This window comes from Protomyctophum parallelum, assembly GCF_964188405.1.
Source record: "Protomyctophum parallelum genome assembly, chromosome: 1".
In the NCBI taxonomy this organism is placed as follows: Eukaryota; Metazoa; Chordata; class Actinopteri; order Myctophiformes; family Myctophidae; genus Protomyctophum; species Protomyctophum parallelum.
In genome coordinates this window covers 28,363,226-28,385,319 of record NC_139697.1, presented here as the reverse complement: position 1 = coordinate 28,385,319, position 22,094 = coordinate 28,363,226, and the positions used below count along the sequence as shown (strand labels likewise).

The following is a 22,094-nucleotide window of genomic DNA, read 5'->3' as shown; positions in this document are numbered from 1 at the left end:
TTCACTTTTTGGCTACTAGGCTATACTTATATGAATGAAATAAGCAATAAACAATAAACTACATCATGCCAAGTTTGGCCAATCACATACAGATATCAAGAATTGTGACATTTTCCATGATGCCCATTATTTTAATATACCACAAGATATGCAGCAATTATCATTGTGAATGATATACGGTAGGCTAGTTATAGGATGAATTGAACAAGGTGGACCCTCTTGTAAACAAGTGTATAGTGCTTTATTGGGTCGTCCATTCACAGATAACAGGCTTTTGTATTGAGTTGTACTTGCAAATGTACTGTAATTCTGCACAATCAATCAATACCACCCTCAAGACCCACCTCTTCAACATTGCCTTCCCTAGCTAACCCTTTTCACTGTCTTTTAATGTTTTTTAGCTTCTAGTGATTATTTCTTTTTTCTAATAAAGTTGTTTTTATTTGTGCTGTTCTCTGTAAAGACCCCCCATGTAAAGCGTCTTTGGGTACTCAGAAAAGTGCTATAATTATAAGTTTGAGATATTATTATTATTAATCAATCAATCAATATTGTTATAGGCCTAACCATTAAATAATTTGAGATCATGTTGAAAGAAAAAAATATTTACAACCCCAAAAGAATAACGATATAGAATAGAATATATAGTCATATAGCTTTTTTTGGGTTGGCTTGTATATAGTTCCTCGTTCGCTCCACCCCCCCCCCCCCCCCCACCACCTTTTCAATCATCCATTCATTCCTAGAAAGAGGAGGGGGTGGGGGTGGGGGGGTGTAGAGGTCTAGACTTGTCGCTGTTGCTGAGGGTAAACATTGCCACAGTGGGCAGCATCCGGAACGCTTCCCCCTCACAAGGTCGTCAATTATGTATTCAGAGACGGTGTGAAAGTTGAGTCCTCCCTATCACTAATGTAACTAACTGGCTAACTGCACTGATGCTGCGGGCGCGCACAGCCGCACGCACACACACTTGCTATTATGAAATAGAATATAATGTTAATGATGCAATAGAGAGATTTTGTCATACAAGGAGAGAGTAGCCACCACTATACCCTAGTTCAGTGAGTGTGTGCGTGTGTGTGTGTGTAGTGACCACGGTGCCGCGTGCGTAGGCTACGACCGACATCTGCCCTCCTCCTCCCTCTCCCTCCCTCCCTCCCTGGATGCCAGGCTCTCTCTCCCTCCCTCTCTCGCTCCCTGCCTGCCTCTCTCTCCCTCCCTCCCTCTCTCTCTCCCTCCCTGCCTCTCTCCCTCCCTCCCTCTCTCTCCCTGCCTGCCTCTCTCTCCCTCCCTCCCTCTCTCTCTCTCCCTCCCTGCCTCTCTCTCTCCCTCCCTCCCTGGCTGCCAGGCTCTCTCTCCCTCCCTCCCTCCCTCCCAGCCTGCCTCTCTCTCCCTCCCCTCCTGTAGTGACAGTATGATCCGGGGCTGTGCAGACATGGAGGAGGCCCGAGTAACGAGCCAGGCCCCATTCTGACACATCCACGCTCGGCTAACGGGAGAGCACCGCACCGGACCCTCTTCTCGGAACTATTCCCGGACTACCCGAACATTCTCCGTAAGGAAATACAAATGTGGTTTTATCCAGCATGGGGGGACGAGATCAGGGAGAGAGGAGAGGACCAAATAAGAGGGAGATCCATTTCGGGTTCTCTCTGTTGATTCAACGCAGCCGCCATTTTGTTGACAGTTCGTGTGTGTGTGTGTATGTGTGTATGTATGTGTGTTTTTTTATACACACGCTGCTTTGCATCTGTTATTTTTTATTTGAACAGAAACGTCAATAACGTTATAATTACCATCACTAATTCCCACACGTCGCTTTGATCTCTAGGTCTGTGTTGGGGTTTTGGTTTATTTTAGAAGTAACGTCTTTGTGATTGTAGCCTCTGATCGCTAATATGTGACTGCTAAAACAATATCGCGTCCCTGTTTTATTTATATAACGGCTCATTTTATAACGTTGGTTGTAAGTGGATTTATTGATACGCGAAAAAAACGACGTGTTGTTTTTGTAAACCTGAAAAAAATCACGTCAACGGCGAATTTTCCCAGTTTAAAAAAATAACGTTGGGGAAAAAAATGTGCCGCGCGGCGTTCGTATATACGACGAAGTATAAACGGAACGTTAGCCGTTCGTTAGCTGTGCTGCTACAGTAATGTATATACTGTAAACTGCTATGTTTTATAGCCTAAATGTTTCCTATGCTGATAGATAGATAAATATATCTGATCCGAGAATAGTTCCATCTGAGATAAACGTGGCTACATAACATGATACATTGGTGGCGAGTTGTATAGTCATTGATGATACGATGTGGCTACAATGTGTCTTTTATAATGGATGGGACCCGATGGTAGTAGCGGTTACAAAATAAACATCAACTTGGATACATTTACTGTTACTTTCTCTTCTCAATAAACTGTAATTATTACATTTCTAGGGACAACGTGTATAGAGGAATGCCACGGATAGTGTTGTTGTTGTTGATGCTTCGTATTTGCGCCCATCCAAAAAAACTTTGTTTTCTGCAGGGATTTAAAAAATAAACTAAAATGAATCAATATTAAAGCTATTTGTGGCTTTCCCCCCCGTCTCCGGTTCGGAGGTTAAGGTGTTTTAGTTCATTACCTTGTTATAACACACCAAGTTTAATTTATTTAATTCCGTAATAACGCTCCACTTGCACACGTAAAGATGTCCTATAAAGTGCATACATAATGGACATTATGGGTGATCATAGTGATAATGGTAGGCTTGGTGAACATCTGAGTTGAACATTCATTCACATATCTGATTTATTTTCCTCCCACCTTTTACTTTCCCCCTTTTTTTGGTTGGCACATCAGCACTTGGAATATAAAAGCATGTGTCCACCATGTTGATACGCACGGAGGAAGGATACAAAGTCAAATAATGATGTGAGCACCGTTTCTGGGGGAAAAAATACCAAGGTGAGTAAATAATATTGATACAACTTATAATAATGTTAATTAATGCATTTCTTCTGACCGATTCTTGTGAATTATTGCTGCTCCAATAGCCCATAGGCTACAACACCAGTTAGGTGATTCACACAACCCATTGATCGCATTTTGACAGCTTCCACACCCTATATCTACTGAGGTGATTGTTCTTAAACACATTGATTGTATTATTATTATTATTATTATTAGTAGTAGTATTACTACATGCATTCAGTATAGCCTATATCCCAAATCTCGCTTTTCTTTTTTTTACTCGTAGGGGATTTCGATAATAATAGCTCTTGTCTAATCATCAGTGTGATATGGCTACACTGTATATACATTAGTAATGCCAGAGTAAGCACGTCGGTATAATTAACAACACTTTATAGTAAAGGAGTTTTATAATCTCTCCTGACGGGCAAGGTGTGTGACTGTTGATTGTGGTGTTGTAAGATCCGAAAGTAGATTGTATGCCTTCAACCGCAAACCGTCTGTCAGTGAATGATTTAGGTACTAGGTAGGTACTAGTCTAGTACAGTAGGCAAGCTTTATGCTGCTGTCAAGAAAAGAAAACTAACGTATTTCACGTTAATCAAACATTTAGGTCTACAATGATTTTGAAACGAGATCTCTCACTGTTTTTAGGTTAATTCAGCGACTGGATTGTTGAGCCAATTTATAAGATTCCTCCTAAATCAGGACATGCGGTACATTCACTGTCGTCCACAATGGATGCTCTGATTGATTGACTGACACCTGTCATTCTAGCTTTGTGAGAGAAACCTGCAGCATTGTGTTCGGAAGCTATGTGGATATAGCAGCATGATTATTATGCAAGCTAACAGGAGTGAAGGAATTTGGTGCCCCCCCCCCCCCACACACACACACACACACACACACACAGTCCATGCTCATGAGGAAGAGTAGAGTGAGTGGGCGAGGATGGGTATATACGTAGTGCGATGAAATGAAATCAGTTTCAGTAGGTTTTGAAGCCTGCCAGCCCCTCATATGAATACCGTGGGGGGTGGGGTCGATATATACACTGACTCACTCCGCTCTAGCCAAGGGGAAACCAGCAGTTATGAACAACATGTGCCAAACTAAGGAGGGGAGTGAAAGTCAGGAGGGAGTTTTAAGGGGAGGAGAAAAATGGAAAGGGGGGGGGGGGGGTCGCGGGAAGTTGTTTACTACGTTCCAGGCAGCCTCGGTTCCACCGTTTCGACATAAAGTCATCGTTTTGTTTTAGTCCGCCCTTCATTTAAAATAACACATTTAGTTTTCCTATTTTTGAGTTTTCTTGTGGCATTTCCCCCCGGTCTTAATAATAGTCCCCTTTTCCAGGTTACAATTGTGCCTATAGTGGCTGACAGCTGTTGAGCTATATGAAGTCAACTTGCTGTGAGTGATTCATTGTCTGTCCTGATGAAGGTCTAAGAAGCGACCGAAACGTCGACCTAATAAAGAGTAACATCTTGGCACGTGTCTTGACAGTGTCAGCGGGACTTTTTCTTAGTTTTCTCAAAGATACCCTTTTTTAATAAATGCTCTATTGCCCTACGCACCTGTCACTAGCCTTCTGAGGTGTGCATTGGCCTTGGTATCGGTCGCCCCTAAACCATCTCACCCCTCGATTCTTCCGCGGACCTCACGCCGCCCGCTCGGTTTGACGGTTCTTGTATTCTTTATTTTGTTTTACTGAGAATAAGGTAAGAAATTAGTTTAGGGAGAGGCATAGTTTTACTGGGGTTAAGTTTAGGTATAGGGTTAGGTTTAGACATATAGTTTTACTGAGGTTAAGGTTAGGAATAAGGTTATAGGTTTAACCGTTTTAAGCATAATTTACTTAGGTTACTTTAGGAATACCAGGCCGCACAGTTCCGCCGGCTGTACGCCCGGAGCAAGTTGTTTGGAATTCTTGGCCTCTTGTGTAGGATAATAAACGTGCAGCGTTGCATTTAGGAGTTGTAAAACGTCTAATGTATAATAATGAGTCGTTAACGACTATGACTGTACACATCCTTTCCAAAGCCAAAAAGTAACCCGATGCCAAGAAGATGCTCTCATGTGAGGGTTTATCAACAACATCCTCTTAACTATCGCTTTCGGAACGGAAAGAGATGCAAGCTCTGCATCAGATCGTTTACAGGAGAACAAGTGCCTCTAATTGGTTTGACTTGGCCCTGCTAGACGTATGGAGTGTGAGAGAGAGAGAGGTTCTGACTCACAGCGAGGCTCTGCTGTAACCTGGTGTCACTGGGCTCTTATAGCACAGCTTAGTTGCTACCAGAGCCATCTAATAGAAGAGTTACGATATTGAGGGGGCAGAAACCGAGCGCTCGAGCACTGTTTGTTCATGCAGCCTGAACTGAGACAAGCTGGAGTTGGGAAATACATTGTTTTCAATGAGGGCGGCGCAAATAGTTGCTATATAATTGCATGTGTGCAACACATTAACTGTTTTAAAGTATTGTACAGTAACAACTAAAGTCTCTTTTAATGTTTATGTTGTACTATTACTACAAAACAATCTAAAATAAAGGGATTTAAGATCATTACAGCTGGGCTGTTGCCTGAGTCCAATGCATTTCTGCCTACTTCCGCTCCAGGACTTGTCCCAGTTGGTTGTCCCCATTCTCAATAGAAGTCTACGTAGGAGAGCCGCCGTTGGACTGAAGCCCCATGAAGTGAACGCAGTTTGCGTAACTCTGTCTATCTAAGGCTCTGGTTGCTACTACAGAAGCTTTTGTATGTTTGGTCCCACGCTGTCGTTAGACCAGCAGAGGCTGGACCCCAAGGACCCCCAAATTGACACTAATAAGCCCGGGACCCCCCATTTGAAAGAAGGTTTTTATGGCTCTAGCAGTGATTCTCAACCCGTTTAATTTCAAGGACCCCCGTTTGACATGCATTAGGCTACAGACCCCCCATTTAATGTCATTTCTATTTCTGGGACCCCCAATTTATATTGTAAAATCAATGTTAATTTAACTCTGAGAGTGTACAACTGGAACCAAATGGACCTGTTAGCGTCCATTTAGTTAAATTTGTACACTCAGAGTTACAGACCCATAAGGGTCCATTTGGTTCCAAACTATAATTTAGCTGGGTAACCCTTGGAACTCCCTCAAGGACCCTTGGGGGTCCCCGGACCCCACTTTGGGAACCGCTGATCCAGGGCTGCACAATTATGGCTAAAATTATGGTCCTATTATTTTTTGATTAATATATAATTATAATTATTAATCAGTTATTGCTGGTGGTAAAAAATCACACCTGTATGAAGTGAGGGGCGCTCTTATCAGCATACGTCATCATACATCATCTCATTCCGGCCAATCACATCCCATGTCCAGCTTTTAAAGGACCACTTCACCACTTTTCAACCTATCTTCATATAATAGGTCCTCACTAATCATGATAAAATGGCACGATTTTTTTCTACTAAGTCTGTGTCTCATAGGAGGGCTGTGGGCAGTTCAGAAACCGTCCTCCAGTGACATCATCATTAGGCAGACTTTTTTTAAACAAGATTTCTTTACAAAAATGTTTAGATTTTCATTATCGTAGAGTAGAAAAAAAAAGTGTTTTTTCATGATTATTACTGAGGACCTATTATATGAAGATAGGTTGAAAAGTGGTGAAGTGGTCCTTTAATGTTTGTGTTTACACAAACACTCTAAACAGGCCTTTCATTATCAATGGCATTTAATGTTTGTTAGGACAAAGTTTGTGTTCACACGCACACTAAAAACTGGACACATAGGAGGGACTAGCACCCCTCAAATATGTTTAACCCTCTGCTATTTTTGAAAAATCGTGAAAATGTGGAGCAAATCTTTGAATATATATTCTTTCAGAGCTAATGTTTTTAACTCATATCTTTGCTTCTAGGGGGGGGGTGCCTGGAACGACATATTTTGAGATGGGGTCGCGGCCAAATACATATGATTTTGGAGGTCTTTGACATTTTTTTTTATATAATTTGTCAGGTCTAAATGGGTTAACATTTCCATAATGTTTTTGTTGCTTGTCGTGCTTATCGTTCTCATATCATTGGTCAAGCATCCAAAATGGCAGATCTACAATAGCAGATCTACAAGCTCACAGCGCGTCACTGCGACACGTTGAGAGCTTGTACATCAGCTATTTTCAGGGCGCAACCCAGCACTCTTTAGGTAGTGGAGATGTGGTGTGTAACGACATGGATTTCTAAACAAATTTGTTCAATGCAAAATGGAAATGCTGTGTTCCAAGTTCAGGAGACTTCGGGAAAAATCCGGCATGGCAAGGAAAGGAGTGGCATTAGCATTTCTTTCACCATGTAGTAAATGCTGCATTCGTGGTCTAGAGAGGGCAGTTGTTTTACAGACGGAGTAAAAGGGCAGGGGCTGAAGCCCCGTTTGATGTGTGCACGTCCCTGCCGGTTAGTCTGATGATGGAGAAATGAGTTGACCCTTGTGTACTTACTGGTGAGGAGATGACGAGGTCAATGGTGCAACATTTCTCATATAAGGTGTTTGGAATTAATTGCCATGTTTGACTTGACATAATTGTGAAACTTAAAGCTGCTATAAGCACTAATATGTCAACATTTTAATGACCTTTTTATTTTTTTGGTATTGACAGCCAGCAATGGGTACATCTAGGGGCCGCAATCTGCATTCAAAGATGTTCCTATAGAAGCTTTGTCATTGGTCGAAAAAAACCCGGTCGCAATGACTAACCAATCAGGAAGCAGACAGGCGGAGGAGGAGGAGGAGGAGAGAAAGCATAGGGTTGAGAGACTAGAGAGAGAAGGGAGGAGGAGGAGGAGGAGGAGGAGGAGGAGGAGAAAGCATAGGGTTGAGAGACTAGAGAGAGAAGGGAGGAGGAGGAGGAGGAGGAGGAGGAGGAGGAGGAGGAGGAGGAGGAGAAAGCATAGGGTTGAGAGACTAGAGAGAGAAGGGAGGAGGAGGAGGAGGAGGAGGAGGAGGAGGAGGAGGAGGAGAAAGCATAGGGTTGAGAGACTAGAGAGAGAAGGGAGGAGGAGGAGGAGGAGGAGGAGGAGGAGGAGGAGGAGGAGAAAGCATAGGGTTGAGAGACTAGAGAGAGAAGGGAGGAGGAGGAGGAGGAGGAGGAGGAGGAGGAGGAGGAGGAGGAGAAAGCATAGGGTTGAGAGACTAGAGAGAGAAGGGAGGAGGAGGAGGAGGAGAAAGCATAGGGTTGAGAGACTAGAGAGAGAAGGGAGGAGGAGGAGGGGGCGGAGGAGGGGGTGAAATGTGTTTTCGATTAAAGAAAGGAACACAGCAACTTTTAGTTTGTCTCCCTCTCCTCGCTGCTTTCCAAGTCCGGCGATCAGGGGAGGAAAAGGATAGAAATGAAGGCTTAAAGAAAGGGTTGAAAGAACAGAGAGATTGATGGAGTGTCTGCGAGAAGAGGGAGGTGTGATTTGAGCAGGAATGTGTAGCAGAAGGAGGGTGTGGGGGGGGGGGGTCTAGAGAGTTTTGAAGCGAAATGGAGTGAGTAATTGAAGTAAACATAGAAAAGTGGGCGTGGAACCCCGAGCTGGACTAGAATTGGGCAGCAGTTACTGTGTGGTTCCACAGACGGTCTCTCTCTACTACCGTCTCCCGTAATCGCAATCCAAAACAAACAGTTTTTCTAAAGCCTCAGCACATTGCCCGATTCCTTCACTCTCTGCTCCTTTAGCTGCTTTGCCATGCAATAACTTGTATGCCTTTCCAGAGAGGTTCCATTAAGTGGCTCCTTTTTAGTGCTTTGCGCTAATGTAGGGCACATGGAAACCGCCGGCAGGTTCACTCCCTATCACTCACTCTCGGTCAGTCGGTGCGGTGGTGGTCACTGAGGAGAAGAAGGCTGAGAAAAGGCCGGCCCCGGATCCTCTGTCTGTCCCAGAGGACCTCCCGATGTTGCTGAGGTCACAGTTCTCTGAATCGCCTCCAAATGACTTCACCCGCACAGAAAGCACCTGCTCGGGGGCGAAGCCGCATTGAATCACTCTGCGGCCGCGGGGAGGGAGCTGTGGACGGTTTCTTTGAATCGGGGCTGTTCTCTCTAAGGAACACAATTAAGAAGAACCGTGCTTGCACTTGCCTGCTGCCACGCACTAGCCAGTGACCGGTTTGGCCGATATGTACGAACTTAGAGATGCATTTCGAGAGCAGCAGCAAATGAGGGTCCCTACTGGGGGATGGCTCATTTGGCTGCTTGTATCACGAGAAACCACCCAGGAAGCCAGTGTGTGTAGTAGTGTACTATATGTATAACTCATCCTCATCTCGTCGTAGGCTAGGATTAGTAGCTCTCCAGCGGATACGATACAATTCAATGTGGGACGCATTTATGCAAAACAAAAGGTGTTTTGTTACTATATCATATTGAAAGCCACATTTTCAGCAGGAATATTCCCAGGGCCAATCAGACTGCTCACTGAGCTTAATTTACAGGTAAATGGAACCCCCTCACCCTGGTATTACCGCCTATATCCAGTGTTGATTTCGTCGACTTAAGACGAAAAATGTTCGTCACCTACCTTTCCCACTGATGGAAACTAATTGAAAACTAAGCTGTGACAATTAAAACTAAGACTTAATGTACTGACAATTTCGTCGACAAATAAACAAATATTTCGTCCTAAAATAAAAACATGTTAGGAAGGGACTAGTGGACAAGAGATCCAGTATAAGTCATTTTACACACACATTTACACACACATTTTACAAAATAGCCGATCTACAAGCTCACAACGAGTTGTGAGCTTGTAGATCGGCTATTTTCAGCAAGTGCAAAATCAGTCATTGCGACGGCATCAAGGCCTGCCAAAACACACTTTAGTCGACTAAATCGCCTGTAGATTTAGTCGACTAAAATCCCATGAGATTTAGTAGACTAAAACTAGACTAACACATTCCAGGTGACTGAAATGTGACAAAAACTAAATGAAAACTATTCAAGAGACTAATGACTAAAAACTAAAATCAAAATGATGCTGCCAAAAACAACACTGATCCAGTGGGCTGTAGTTTCACGCCCTATAGCTGTACATGGAATCAAACCCTTACCCATGCCAGTATTGTAGTGCTTTTGGCATGCATGATACCAGCTTAACTTGCCTTACTTTTTTGGTCTTCCATTAGGCCAAAGTACCGGTTAGTACCTGGCTGTATGTGGTAGTAGTATCGGTTAGTACCTGGCTGTATGTGGTATTAGTACCGGTTAGTACCTGGCTGTATGTGGTAGAAACATTGTTTAGTTTAGTTAGTACCTGGCTGTATGTGGTAGTAACATTGTTTAGTTGGTTAGTACCTAGCTGTATGTGGTAGTAATATTGTTTAGTTTAGTTAGTACCTGGCTGTATGTGGTAGTAACATTGTTTAGTTTAGTTAGTACCTAGCTGTATGTGGTAGTAACATTGTTTAGTTTTGTTAGTACCTAGCTGTATGTGGTAGAAACATTGTTTAGTTTAGTTAGTACCTAGCTGTATGTGGTAGTAACATTGTTTAGTTGGTTAGTACCTAGCTGTATGTGGTAGTAATATTGTTTAGTTTAGTTAGTACCTGGCTGTATGTGGTAGTAACATTGTTTAGTTTAGTTAGTACCTAGCTGTATGTGGTAGTAACATTGTTTAGTTTAGTTAGTACCTGGCTGTATGTGGTAGTAACATTGTTTAGTTTAGTTAGTAGCCTACCTAGCTGTATGTGGTAGTAACATTGTTTAGTTTAGTTAGTACCTGGCTGTATGTGGTAGTAACATTGTTTAGTTTAGTTAGTACCTGGCTGTATGTGGTAGAAACATTGTTTAGTTTAGTTAGTACTTGGCTGTATGTGGTAGTAACATTGTTTAGTTGGTTAGTACCTAGCTGTATGTGGTAGTAATATTGTTTAGTTTAGTTAGTACCTGGCTGTATGTGGTAGTAACATTGTTTAGTTTAGTTAGTACCTAGCTGTATGTGGTAGTAACATTGTTTAGTTTAGTTAGTACCTGGCTGTATGTGGTAGAAACATTGTTTAGTTTAGTTAGTACCTGGCTGTATGTGGTAGTAACATTGTTTAGTTTTTCTTTTCCAATTGAGCTGTGCTGGAATGGGTGTGAAGTGAGTCCTTAGGGGCATGGCAGCACCATTTCCCTTTTTTAAGGTAGACACATCCCAGCTGAGTAAATAGGCCACAGATTGCTACTGCCTTTGTGAGGACAAACGCATCATAAAAAGTCACCCAGACAGGCTCGAAGGACAGTTTAGTCTAACCAAATAGAAAAACACTTTGTTGTCTGCCTGTTCTCCTCTAGCATTCATTACGGGACGTGCACTGTGCGGTGTCAACACTACCTCAGCTGTCATTGACCGTTTGCAGACCGCGGCCATATTTCCATCAGGGTTTGGAAGCACTCGTTTTCAGTAAAGCAACGTCCTGCTGCCTCCTACATTCCTTAATGTTAACGAAGTCCACACCCACAACACCAGAGGGAGTGCAACAAACCATGTACAACCCAGATTCGGCACAAACAAGGGACTAAATTATTTTCGCTCCTATGCCACCAAAATGTGGAACGCCCTATACTAACAGTCATTAAGACATGCAAATCCCTTGACTCCTTCAAAACCGCTCTCAAAGGGCACCTATGGATGGCTGCAATTCTAAACTGGCCCCCGTAAATTCGGAATCCCCCCCCCACCCCTTTCCCCCTCACTGTATATGTTTCTTTTCCATTTTTACCTCCTTTATGATGATTTCCTGTTCTGTTCTTTGGCTATATAGAAGTGTCTATTTGTACGTCTCTAAATGTTTGGATGAATTCCTCTTGTAAACAAGTATAATGCTTTATTGGGTCGTTAACAGTCTTGAGTTGTGCTAGAAATGTGCTAGAAACTGTAATTCTGCAAACTGTTAATAAATATTTCAATCAATCAATCAATCAATCAATGTGCAAATTCAAAACAGGTGGTACTCAGGGCTGTCAAGTGATGTCTAACGAGCACGTCCAAACTGCAACACTATAAAAAGAAAAGGATAAAGAATCACCTGCAAAGGACAGAAAGTAGCTCATAACATGTCTACGACTCTACAGTGGATTTTTATAAAACAAACACTTTGAGGATAGAACGAGAATAATTCAAGCTCTTCGTAAAGCTGCAATGTTTGACGTTGTGTAATACAATCGGATATGACTTTTCTGTTGTGGATGAATGGGCTGTCAATGGGAAGTTGCACCTTGTTAGCACCTTGCCATTAACTTATATGGTAAGATGGCCGCGGTCTGCATATGGTCCACTGTGTGACGTTCCCTCACTTCCCTGATCGGGTGACTAATTTGGAATCCCCCCCCCCCCCCCCCCTTCCTATCTACCTTTTTTCCCCCCCTCAACAGCTGAAGGGCGGAGAAAGAGATCCGGACAGCCAGAGAAGGGAGGACAGACAACGCCAGTCGAAGATTGATTTTCACTTCCCCCACTTACCCCCCTCCCTTTCCCCCCCTTCTCCCCCCCTTCCCCTTGTCCCATCTCCTTCAGGACCACCGGCCTTTCCCCTTAGCAACAAACAACAACCGACTCTTACCTGCAATCGCACCCAATCGTCCCCCCCCCCCCCCCTCCCTCCCTCCCTCCCCTAGTCGCCCCGACCTCCCCCTAGATCTCTGATGGATCAGAAGGTTCAGGGGGGAACCGCCACGCCACCCCCCCCTCTCCCCGCCTCGACTCCCCCGGGGGAGCGAGACAAGGAGGGAGGGGGCGGGAAGAAGGAGGAGGAGGACGAGAAGAAGAAGAGAGAGAAGGAGAGAGAGGGCGGTGCGCCCGCCGCCGACTCCTCCGGACCCGCGGGAGGAGGAGGAGGAGGAGGAGGAGGAGGAGAGGGCGGTGGCGGGGGACCGGGAGGCGACCAGTCCCATTTCTCCATCAAGGAGAGCAGCCTGTCGGAGGGCAATGTGAAGCTGAAGATCGGCCTGCAGGCCAAGCGCATGAAGAAACCCCCCAAGATCCTGGAGAACTACGTATGTCGGCCGGCGTTCCGCGCCACCGTGAGGCACACGTCTCGTGGAGGAGGCGGCGGCGGCGGTGGAGGTGGAGGTGGCGGTGGCGCTGCCAGTCGAGGGAACCGGGGAGGTGTCGCGGCGGCGGAAAGGCAGCAAGGCGCCGGCGGTCCCACCCCGAGCCCCTCCATGCAGGGCAGGGAGAGGGAGCAGCAGAGCCCCTCCAGACCGACTCCACCCTCCTCTACCTCCTCGTCCTCCACGCCGACACCACCAGCCAGCGCTGCACCTTCTTCTTCGGCTGCCGTCACCTCCTCCTCCTCCTCCTCCACCTCTACGACCGCCTCACCATCCCCGGTGAACGGGAGTGCAACGTCTAAAAGGGTAAGGACTCAGAGGAGGGAACGACTCGGATTCAGACGAGTGTTATTCCTGTCCTAAAATGTATTTTTGGCGGGCCTTGATGCCTCGTAACGATTGATTTTACTCTGGCTGATAATAGATATTTTCAGCATGCAACCAAGTGTAAAATGACTAATGGAGATACTGGATATCTTCTCCACTGGTCCCTTCCTAACATTTTAGTCTAGTTTTTATTATGTTTTATATAAGGAGGGAACAAAGTGTTATTCCTGTCTAGCATGCTAAAAGCTGAGCGGAGGAGATTGCTATCCAAGGCGTTGTGATTGCACAAGATGCTGTCTGGCTGCATGCCCTGCTTTTTTTCTTCTTCTTTTTTAAAGGAAGAAAGAAAGCAGACTGCTCACAACATATTATTTTATTTTCTATTCTGTTTTGATCCAACTACAACCCTTAACTTCACACATTTGTTATGTGTACTCAATAACATGTAACCTTGCATTTAAGGGACATTTTAATAGGGATCCAGTATGCACCAATTGGCCAATGCCGATGTTTAAAAGAACAAGACAGTTCAACAACCACCAGACAGTGGCCTTGGTTAGAGTGTCCGCCCTGAAACTGGGAGGTCGGGGTTCGATCCCCGGCCGGGTCATACCAAAGACTGTAAAAATGGGACCCAATGCCTCCCTGCTTGGCACTCAGCATCAATGGGTTGGATTGGTGGGTCAGTCCCTGCTTGGCACTCAGCATCAATGGGTTGGATTGGTGGGTCAGTCCCTGCTTGGCACTCAGCATCAATGGGTTGGATTGGTGGGTCAGTCCCTGCTTGGCACTCAGCATCAATGGGTTGGATTGGGGGGGAAATCAACTAATCAAATTATTCCAGAGCGCGGCACGACTGCAGCTCACCGCTCCAAGAGATAATATCCAAAGAATATCAGACCTACAAACTCGCATTGCAACGCAATATTTGCTTTATTATATGATTTTTATTTTATTTAACTAACTATTGGATAATATGCCAGGTGGACAGTCGAAGGAAGCAAGTTATGATTTTGTGAAACAAGTTTTTCTCACAACATTTTGGACTACCAGTGTTGTTTTTGGCAGCAAATTTAGATTTTAGTTTTAGTCGTAGTTTCTTGAATAGTTGTTATTTAGTTTTAGTTACCTGGAATGTTTTAGTGTTAGTCTAGTTTTAGTCGACTAAATGTCATAAGATTTTAGTCGACTAAATCTACAGTTGATTTAGTCGACTAATGTATTTTGTCGGCGTCGTAAAGGTTGATTTCACACTTCCGATCTACAAGCTCACAACGCGCTTGTAGATCGGATATATTCAGCATGCAACTAAGTGTAAAATGACTAATGAGATACCGGATCTCTTGTCCACTAGTCCCTTCCTAACATTTTAGTCTAGTTTTTATTTGTCTGACGAAATTGTCAGTATATTTAGTCATTGTAGCTTAGTTTTCATTTGGTTTCCATTTGGTTTCCGTCAGTGAAAATCCACGAAACACCTTTTTATAAAACCCTCACAAACAGTCAGTCTGTCATAATGGTCAACACTGCTTAGTTAATGACCACATTATTGCAATGGATAAAGCGTCTATTGCATGAATCGTTCCTTTGATTGTCTTTGTGCTCGCCACTTATACTTGGGCTTGTCCCCATCCATCAGTCACCACCCCCCCCCCCTCCCCCCTTCTCCCTGTCTCATTTCATCTCTCCTCTGTCTCTGCATGATGGTACCAACACCCCCTCCCACCACCCCCCACACCCCCCTGTGTGACCCCCCCCCCCCCCCCTCTCTCTCTCTCTCTCTCTCTCTCTCTCTCTCTCTCTCCCAGTCCCTTGTCCCCAGTCTGACCCTGATAAGTGTTATTGAGTTGAGAGGAGCTGAACCTGCCCTCGGGCATGACCAGGGAAGCACCACCATGGTTAGACCAGACTAGATAGAGGCTGAACGATGCGTTGGTCTGGCCGTTAGAGGCTGACCCATACGTCGGTCTGACCGTTACTGTGGGCCCATATTTCACTTTCTTTTTTATGACATCAGTATCGGCATTTAATTTTTTATATATATATATATATATTTGTTAGAATTGGGTGGTTAAATAATATAAACATCAGTTTATGCGTGTATATATATATACACAGTGGGTGGTTTCAGGGGTGTCTACGTGAAGACTTTGATAATATTTGGAATTAATCAAAATGTCACTTCAGTTTAGAGACGGTTTTAGACCCTCTCTATACTTCTAGGACTCCAAAAGTCTGGCATCGGTCGGGCTCAAATTTGGATTTTTCTTCATGTCTAAAATGTTCTTGCTGATTGATAAAATATATACTTTTAAACCCATTCAGGATGGGAACCCCTTTTGGTGTTTCAAGCATTATGTTATACTTTAGCTATTGAAAAATAGCAGATCTGTGCCGCGCTGCGAGCTTGTAGGTCTGCTATTATATTGTTAAGATGTCAACATATAATGACTACTACAGAGCACATGTCCTCTTTAAACTCTGAGAAATTAATCTTATAAACATGATGATCTCTGGTTAGAGATCACAGCCTGTGCGATTATTTTTTAATTAACAGTTTAGTCAGTAATTATGATGTGTTGGACTTTAATGGAGATTAATGGTTTTAATTTCTTTCTCTTTCTTTCTTAAATCTTTTTTACAGGGTCCACCAAAGATAGCTTGCAAGCCAGATATGAAGTCCGACACAAAAGCGGCCTCTACGACATCCGAGAGACCCCTCAATCTTCACCGGCCTTCGTCGGACAGCAAACAAACGCACACCTCCGGGAAGAAGACGCCCACTCCCACTCCGCAAACCCACACGCCGACGCCCTCGCCTTCCGCGACGACCTCCTCGTCGAAAGAGCCCACCTCGGAAGGAGGGGTCGTCGTCAAGCCTTCTCATCACACCTACAACGCCGAGGGTCAGCGCGTCGAGAAGACAGGGGCTCCTCCCAGCTGGGGAGCGCCCACCGTCACGGAGAAGCTGGCTCAGCTCATAGCCACCTGCCCGCCCTCCAAGACGCCCAAGGCAGGCAAGCTGCCCAAGAACGCGGCCCACTCCCCTACGCTCCCCAGCTCGGGCTTCATGGCCCCCACCGCCAAGCAGCGAGACCGGGCCATGGCCAACAGGAACACGTACTCCAGGGTGGTCCACCTGGCCCCACCGCCTCCCGTGTCGCGGCCCCCCGGCCGGCCCTATGGCTCGCGCAGCAACAAAGACAGTGTTATGGACAAGTCGTCCCTCACCCCGCCGAGGAAAGAGGACGCGGACGGGGGCAAGTCCGGCGGCGGCAACGTGAACGGCGGTAGCAACAGCAGCAGTCGCAGCAACAGCCCCGCCCTCTCGTACGGCAACAACCGGCTGACCAACATTTCAAAGGACAACGACGGCGGCGGCAACAGCAGCGCCAGGTCACAGTCGCGTCTCGCTCACTGCTCGCCCCACGCGACGTCTTCGCCCTCTCGCCTCTCTTCGTCTTCCTCCTCCTCCTCCTCGTCCTCCTCTTCGGCCGGCGTCAACGCGGCGGCTGAGCAGAGGGCAGGGAGTGTCGCACTGAGTCGCCAGGCCTCCCCCGTCCCTTTGCAAGGACACCACGTACGAGAGAGTCCTGGCCTGGCGGAGGAGGGCGGGGAGAGGGAACGAGAGCAGGAGAGAGACGGCCCCAGAGACTTAATAACCAAATGTCCTCTCCCGTCAGGAGCCATGAAGCCGGAGGGGAAGGACAAGGGGCTCGGTAATCAGTCACTCCGAGTGGTGGAGAGGGGGAAAAGTTCCAGCCCCGGTAAACGTAGTCCAAACCGGGACAGCGGCGGCCGACCCGGTCGGACCATCAGTCCCCCCGAGACCACCATTCAAAGAGCAGCTTCTTCGCCGCCGGACCCTGCCGACCGAGAGGGCTCCCCAGCGCCGCTCAGAGGCGACGACTCCCCCGACTCGTCGCCGGACTCCCCCGCGGAGCAGGACAGCAAGCCCCTGAAGAAACGCAGAGGCAGGAAACCCCGTTGGACGCGCGTGGTGAACCGGGGCCAGACGCAGCGGGCGGCGCAGGGCGGTCCCGGCGTCGACCACCAGTGCAGCAAAACCACCATGCCTTTATCGTCGAGCCTGCAGGAAACATCCCCGCCTATAAAAAGACCCGTGGGCCGGCCCCCGAACCCAAACAAGATCAGACCAAACCCCGTGGCGCAACAGATGCCCATGTCGCAGATCTTCACGCAGCAGCAGCAGCAGCTGCAGCAGCCGCCGAGGAAAAGGGGACGGCCCAAGTCGAAAATGCCCCGGCTGGACGCGCCGACGCGCAGGCGCCCTCCCAACAAGCTCGCCCCTTCCTCCAAGGTCTTCTCGTCGCTCATGAAGTCCAAAGAGGAGCAGGACCCTCCCGTCCTTCACCCGGAGGTGGACTTCAACCCTCCCAAACCCATGCCCAGGAAACGAGGGCGCCCCAAGCGCCTTCCCCCCACCCTGCCGCAAGAGGGCCAAGCCCCGCCCACCCTGGCGCCGGAGGCCGGGGACGAGAAGCGGTACCGCGCCAAAGGCAACGGACAGCTCATCATGAGAACGATCATAGGCAAGATAAACAAGATGAAGAGCGTGAAGCGGAAACGGATCCTCTGTCAGATCCTGTCGAGTCCCGGTCCGGAGAACAACGCGCCCAGGGTCCCCAGCAGCGCCGCGGCGGTGGCGGCGACCACCGTGGCGGCCACGACGCAGTCCCTGTCGAACCTCGCCGCCTCCTTCGGGGGCAAGCTGGGCCCGCAGATCAACGTCAGCAAAAAGGGCACCATATACATGGGCAAGAGGAGAGGCCGCAAGCCCAAGTCGGCGAGCGGCATGACGTCGACGGCTCAGACGCCGCCCTCGGAGCCCTTCCTGTCCCCCAACAACACCACGTCGCCTCTCCACCACCACCACCAGTCCCAGCAGCACCATCACCACCAGCTCTCCTCCTCGGAGGTCTTCCCCTCGCCCTCCCTCTCCCAGTCCAGCGGCGGCCACAGCCCCATCAGCGACGCCAGCTTCGTGGAGCCCGGCTCGGTGCACTTCCCGGGCCACCACTCCCATTACCACCTCCCTCACTCCCACCACGGCCACCACTCTTTCCCCTTCCCTCCCCCCACCTTCTCCGCCCCCAACCCTCGCACGTTGGCCCCGCTCGGCTCCACGGCGTCCTCTTTGGCCAGCGCGGCGGCCTCCTCCCAGAAGAAGTCCTGCCGCGGCTACCACCACCACCACCATTACCGGCAGCACTACCACCACTACCGTAAGCTCTCCCCTCCCCGGCCGCTGCACCCCACCTCCCCCGCCCCGCTCAGCGAGCTGAAGGAGGCCACGCCGTCGCCGGTGAGCGAATCGCACAGCGAGGAGACGGTGCCCAGCGACAGCGGCATCGGCACGGACAACAACAGCACCTCGGACCGAGGAGAGAAGGCCGGGGGCGCGGGCGGTCTGGGCGGCGTGGGCATGCCGCCGGGAATAGGCGGCGGGTTGCTCATGCCCGGGGTCATGGGGTCGACTGCGGGACCCGGAGGAGCAGGGCTCAACTCCAGAGGCAGGCGACGCCACTCGTCCTCGGCGCTGCTGCTGGAGCACCCCTCCCCGTCGCCGTCGCCCCTCGGGGCGAGGTCGTCGCCGGACCCCCGCGGCGGTCGGCCCCACCCGGCGGCCCCCGCGTCCTCCCTGGGGATGGGAGGACACAAGGAGAAGCACAAGCACAAGTGCAAGCGGCGCAGCGGCCACGGCTGCCCCGGCTACGACAAGCTGAAGAGGCAGAAGAGGAAGAGGAAGAAGAAGTACCTCCAGCTGCGCTCCCGCCGCCAGGACCCCGACTTCCTGGCCGAGCTGGACCAGATCGTGGCGAGGCTGAGCGAGGTCCGGATAGCGCACCGCGGCGCCGCGGGGGGCCACCGGCTGGGCGGCGGCATGGGGATAGCGGGACCCGGTGGCCGGGGGGTGCCGGGGGCGGGCGGCAGGGTGCCGGGAGGCGGCGTCGGAGGCGTGGGGGGCCCGCCCCCACATCACTATCTGCACAGAGACTTACTGCCCACCATCTTCAGGATCAACTTCAGCGGCTACTACTCGCCCCACCCGGCGTACCCGTGCGACTCCCTGCACTACGTCCGCAAGCCGGACATGAAGAAGAAGCGCGGGCGGCCTCCCAAGCTGCGGGAGTCCATGTCCGAGGTTCCCTTCGTGCCCGGCCTGGGCTTCCCGCTGTCCAGCGGCGGGTTCTACCACCCGTCGTACGGCGTCCCTTACTCGTCGGGTCCGCTGGGGCTGAGCTACTACCGGGGTTACCCTCCGCCCAGCGCCCTGTACCCGCACCACCCGCACCACCAGTCGCCCCACGCCGTCGCCCCGTCCCACCACTCCCACCACTCCCCGACGTTCCCGCCGCCGCCTCCGCCCTCCTACATGCACCACCACCACCCCTCCACGCACCTCCTGCTCAACCCCTCCAAGTTCCACAAGAAGAAACACAAGCTGCTCCGGCAGGAGTACCTGGGAGGAGGAGGAGGAGGAGGAGGAGGAGGAGGAGCAGGCCGCTCGGCGCCCGGCGTCCTCTATCCCCCCATGTCCTCCGAGCTGTCCTTCGGCTGGCACCACAAACACAAACACAGACACAAACACAGGGAGCGCTGCGCCGAGGAGGACGGGGTGGATCCGGGACGAGGAGGAGGAACGGGAGCAGCAGGGAGTCGGAATACTGGAGCAGGAATACCCGACGGCGGCGGAGTGCCAGAGAGGAGGGCAGAGAGGGCCGGCGGCGGCGGGGCCGCCGTGGGCATGGCGGAGTCCTTACAGCGCTGCCGCTTCGGTCGAGACCCCGCCAGTAGTACCACCGGGGTGGTCTCCAAGCAGCCGGGAGGAGGAGGAGGAGGAGGAGCCGCCGGCGGCTCGGCCAACTCCCCGTCGTCGTCGTCGTCGTCGTCCGCCGAGCGTTACAAGCAGCGCAAGGAGAGCTCCATGTCGTCGTCGTGTCTGGGGCCCTCTCGCCTGGCCATGGGCAGCGGCGGCACGCCGAGGGGACACCACCACCCGCTGGAGTCCTGGTTCAGGATGGGCGCCTCGGAGGCGGAGTACACCAAGCTCTCCTCCAGGAACCAGGCGTCCTCCTCCTCCGGAGGAGGAGGAGGACAGGGGCCGTTCTCGGACGGGCAGGCAGAGGAAGACGCGGCGGGCTGCTCGGACAGCGAGGACGAGGAGCCCCTCCTCGCGCCCACGGCGGAGGACATCATGGAACAACATGGCGGAGGACCCCTGCAGGACCCCACTCCTAACCACACAAACCTGTTTGCCTCCGCCCTCACCTCCCGCACCTCCCTGAGGGGGAGCAAGGGCAGGAAGCCGGCCGGAGGAGGAGGAGGAGCCGCCGAGAGCGCTTCGTCCAGTTTCTCCCGCAGCATGGACCGGACGCTGAGGAAGGACCGCTCCACGTCAGCAGAGAGGAGAGAGATGGGTGAGTCAGCCATTCTGTTGTGGGGGGCTTGAATTACAAGGAGAGTCTGCATGAATAACCCATTCTGGACGGGGCAACCCCTTTTTGGTGTTTTTTTTAAGCATTATGTTATACTTTTAGCTATTGAAAAATAGCAGATCTACAAGCTCATAGGTCTGCTATACAAGCTTGTAGGTCTGCTATTTTTGAAAAACCTGTGAAAATCTTTGAATATATATATTCTTTCACAGCGAACGTTTTAACTCAAATCTTTGCTTCTGGGGGGGAGGTCCCTGGAACAACATATGTTCCGATGGGGGGTCCGCAGCCAAATACATATAATTCTGGGGGTCCTTGACATGAAATAGTTTGAGCACCACTTACATAGAAACATAGGGTTTTCCAGAAAACCGTCAGGATTTAGAAGACATTTTGTAGAATGGGTTTAGGTCTAAATGGGATAGACCAGCTACACCAAGAGCATCCATTGATACGTGACTTACAGGCCACAGCAGTGGTTCGCATTGTTCAGGGAAGGAGAAATAGGCTATAGAGGGCTTCTGTCTTATCTGTAGTAACAAATAACAAGCATTGTTGGCAGTCAGAGAGGACCACTTGTATTAATTTGTTCTTGAAAAATCCCTTTCAAAGAATGAAATCCCCCTGTGATTCATGTTAGCCCTGTGGCTTTGGAATTTGATAGGCCCACTCTGCGGAAAAAAACCGGAAAAAACATCTCTCGACCTAAATTAAATGTGACATTGTGTTGAAGGTTACCGAATTCAATTGTGCACCAAATTCATTTTTCCTAAAAATAGTTACCCCGTTTTTTTTTTATTGCCTGAAGAACTCTTGTGGTTGGATTTGATTGGATGATGTGTCCGATGTAGCTTTTACGTCCCTGGCACAGCCACGGTTTGGAACTGGCGCAGTGTGTGTGTGTGTGTGTGTGTGTGTGGCGCCATTAGTGGCTGCAGTGATTCAAGGACTTTAAATTTGGGCAATGACCCTTGCAGAAACCGCCATATGGCCCAGGCTAGTGAGCCATCTATCCTTGCTTGATCTCTGCTGTTGTTCACTGATGCCATGTATCCATTGAAAACCACTTTAGACCTCCCAGAGATGGTGAAGTACTTCTGACTCTTGACTCTGGAACCGCGTCTAATGGATACATTTTCTCCTGTGTATCTCCTCTATTCCCTCCACTGTTCTTTTGTCTATTTTAAGAATAAAGTAAAATTGGGAATGGACTGCATGGCCACTTAACATGAAAAACCAAAATCCGTCAGAAAGACACAGCGGACATTGCATGCACGTGCGTGACGTGCGTGC

General features: G+C 49.1%; 1 protein-coding gene across 1 annotated transcript in view; it reads left to right on the top strand.

Moving 5' to 3' along the window:
* The first annotated feature begins 1,418 nt into the window (after positions 1 to 1,418).
* ash1l (ash1 (absent, small, or homeotic)-like) overlaps positions 1,419 to 22,094 on the top strand; it is a 63,178-nt gene continuing 42,502 nt past the window's right edge. The window contains exons 1-4 of the mRNA XM_083779804.1: positions 1,419 to 1,555; positions 2,848 to 2,952; positions 12,337 to 13,320; positions 15,986 to 20,783. Coding sequence (XP_083635930.1) covers positions 12,607 to 13,320; positions 15,986 to 20,783 — 5,512 coding nt within the window. The 5' untranslated portion in view covers positions 1,419 to 1,555; positions 2,848 to 2,952; positions 12,337 to 12,606. The remainder of the gene's footprint in view (positions 1,556 to 2,847; positions 2,953 to 12,336; positions 13,321 to 15,985; positions 20,784 to 22,094) is intronic.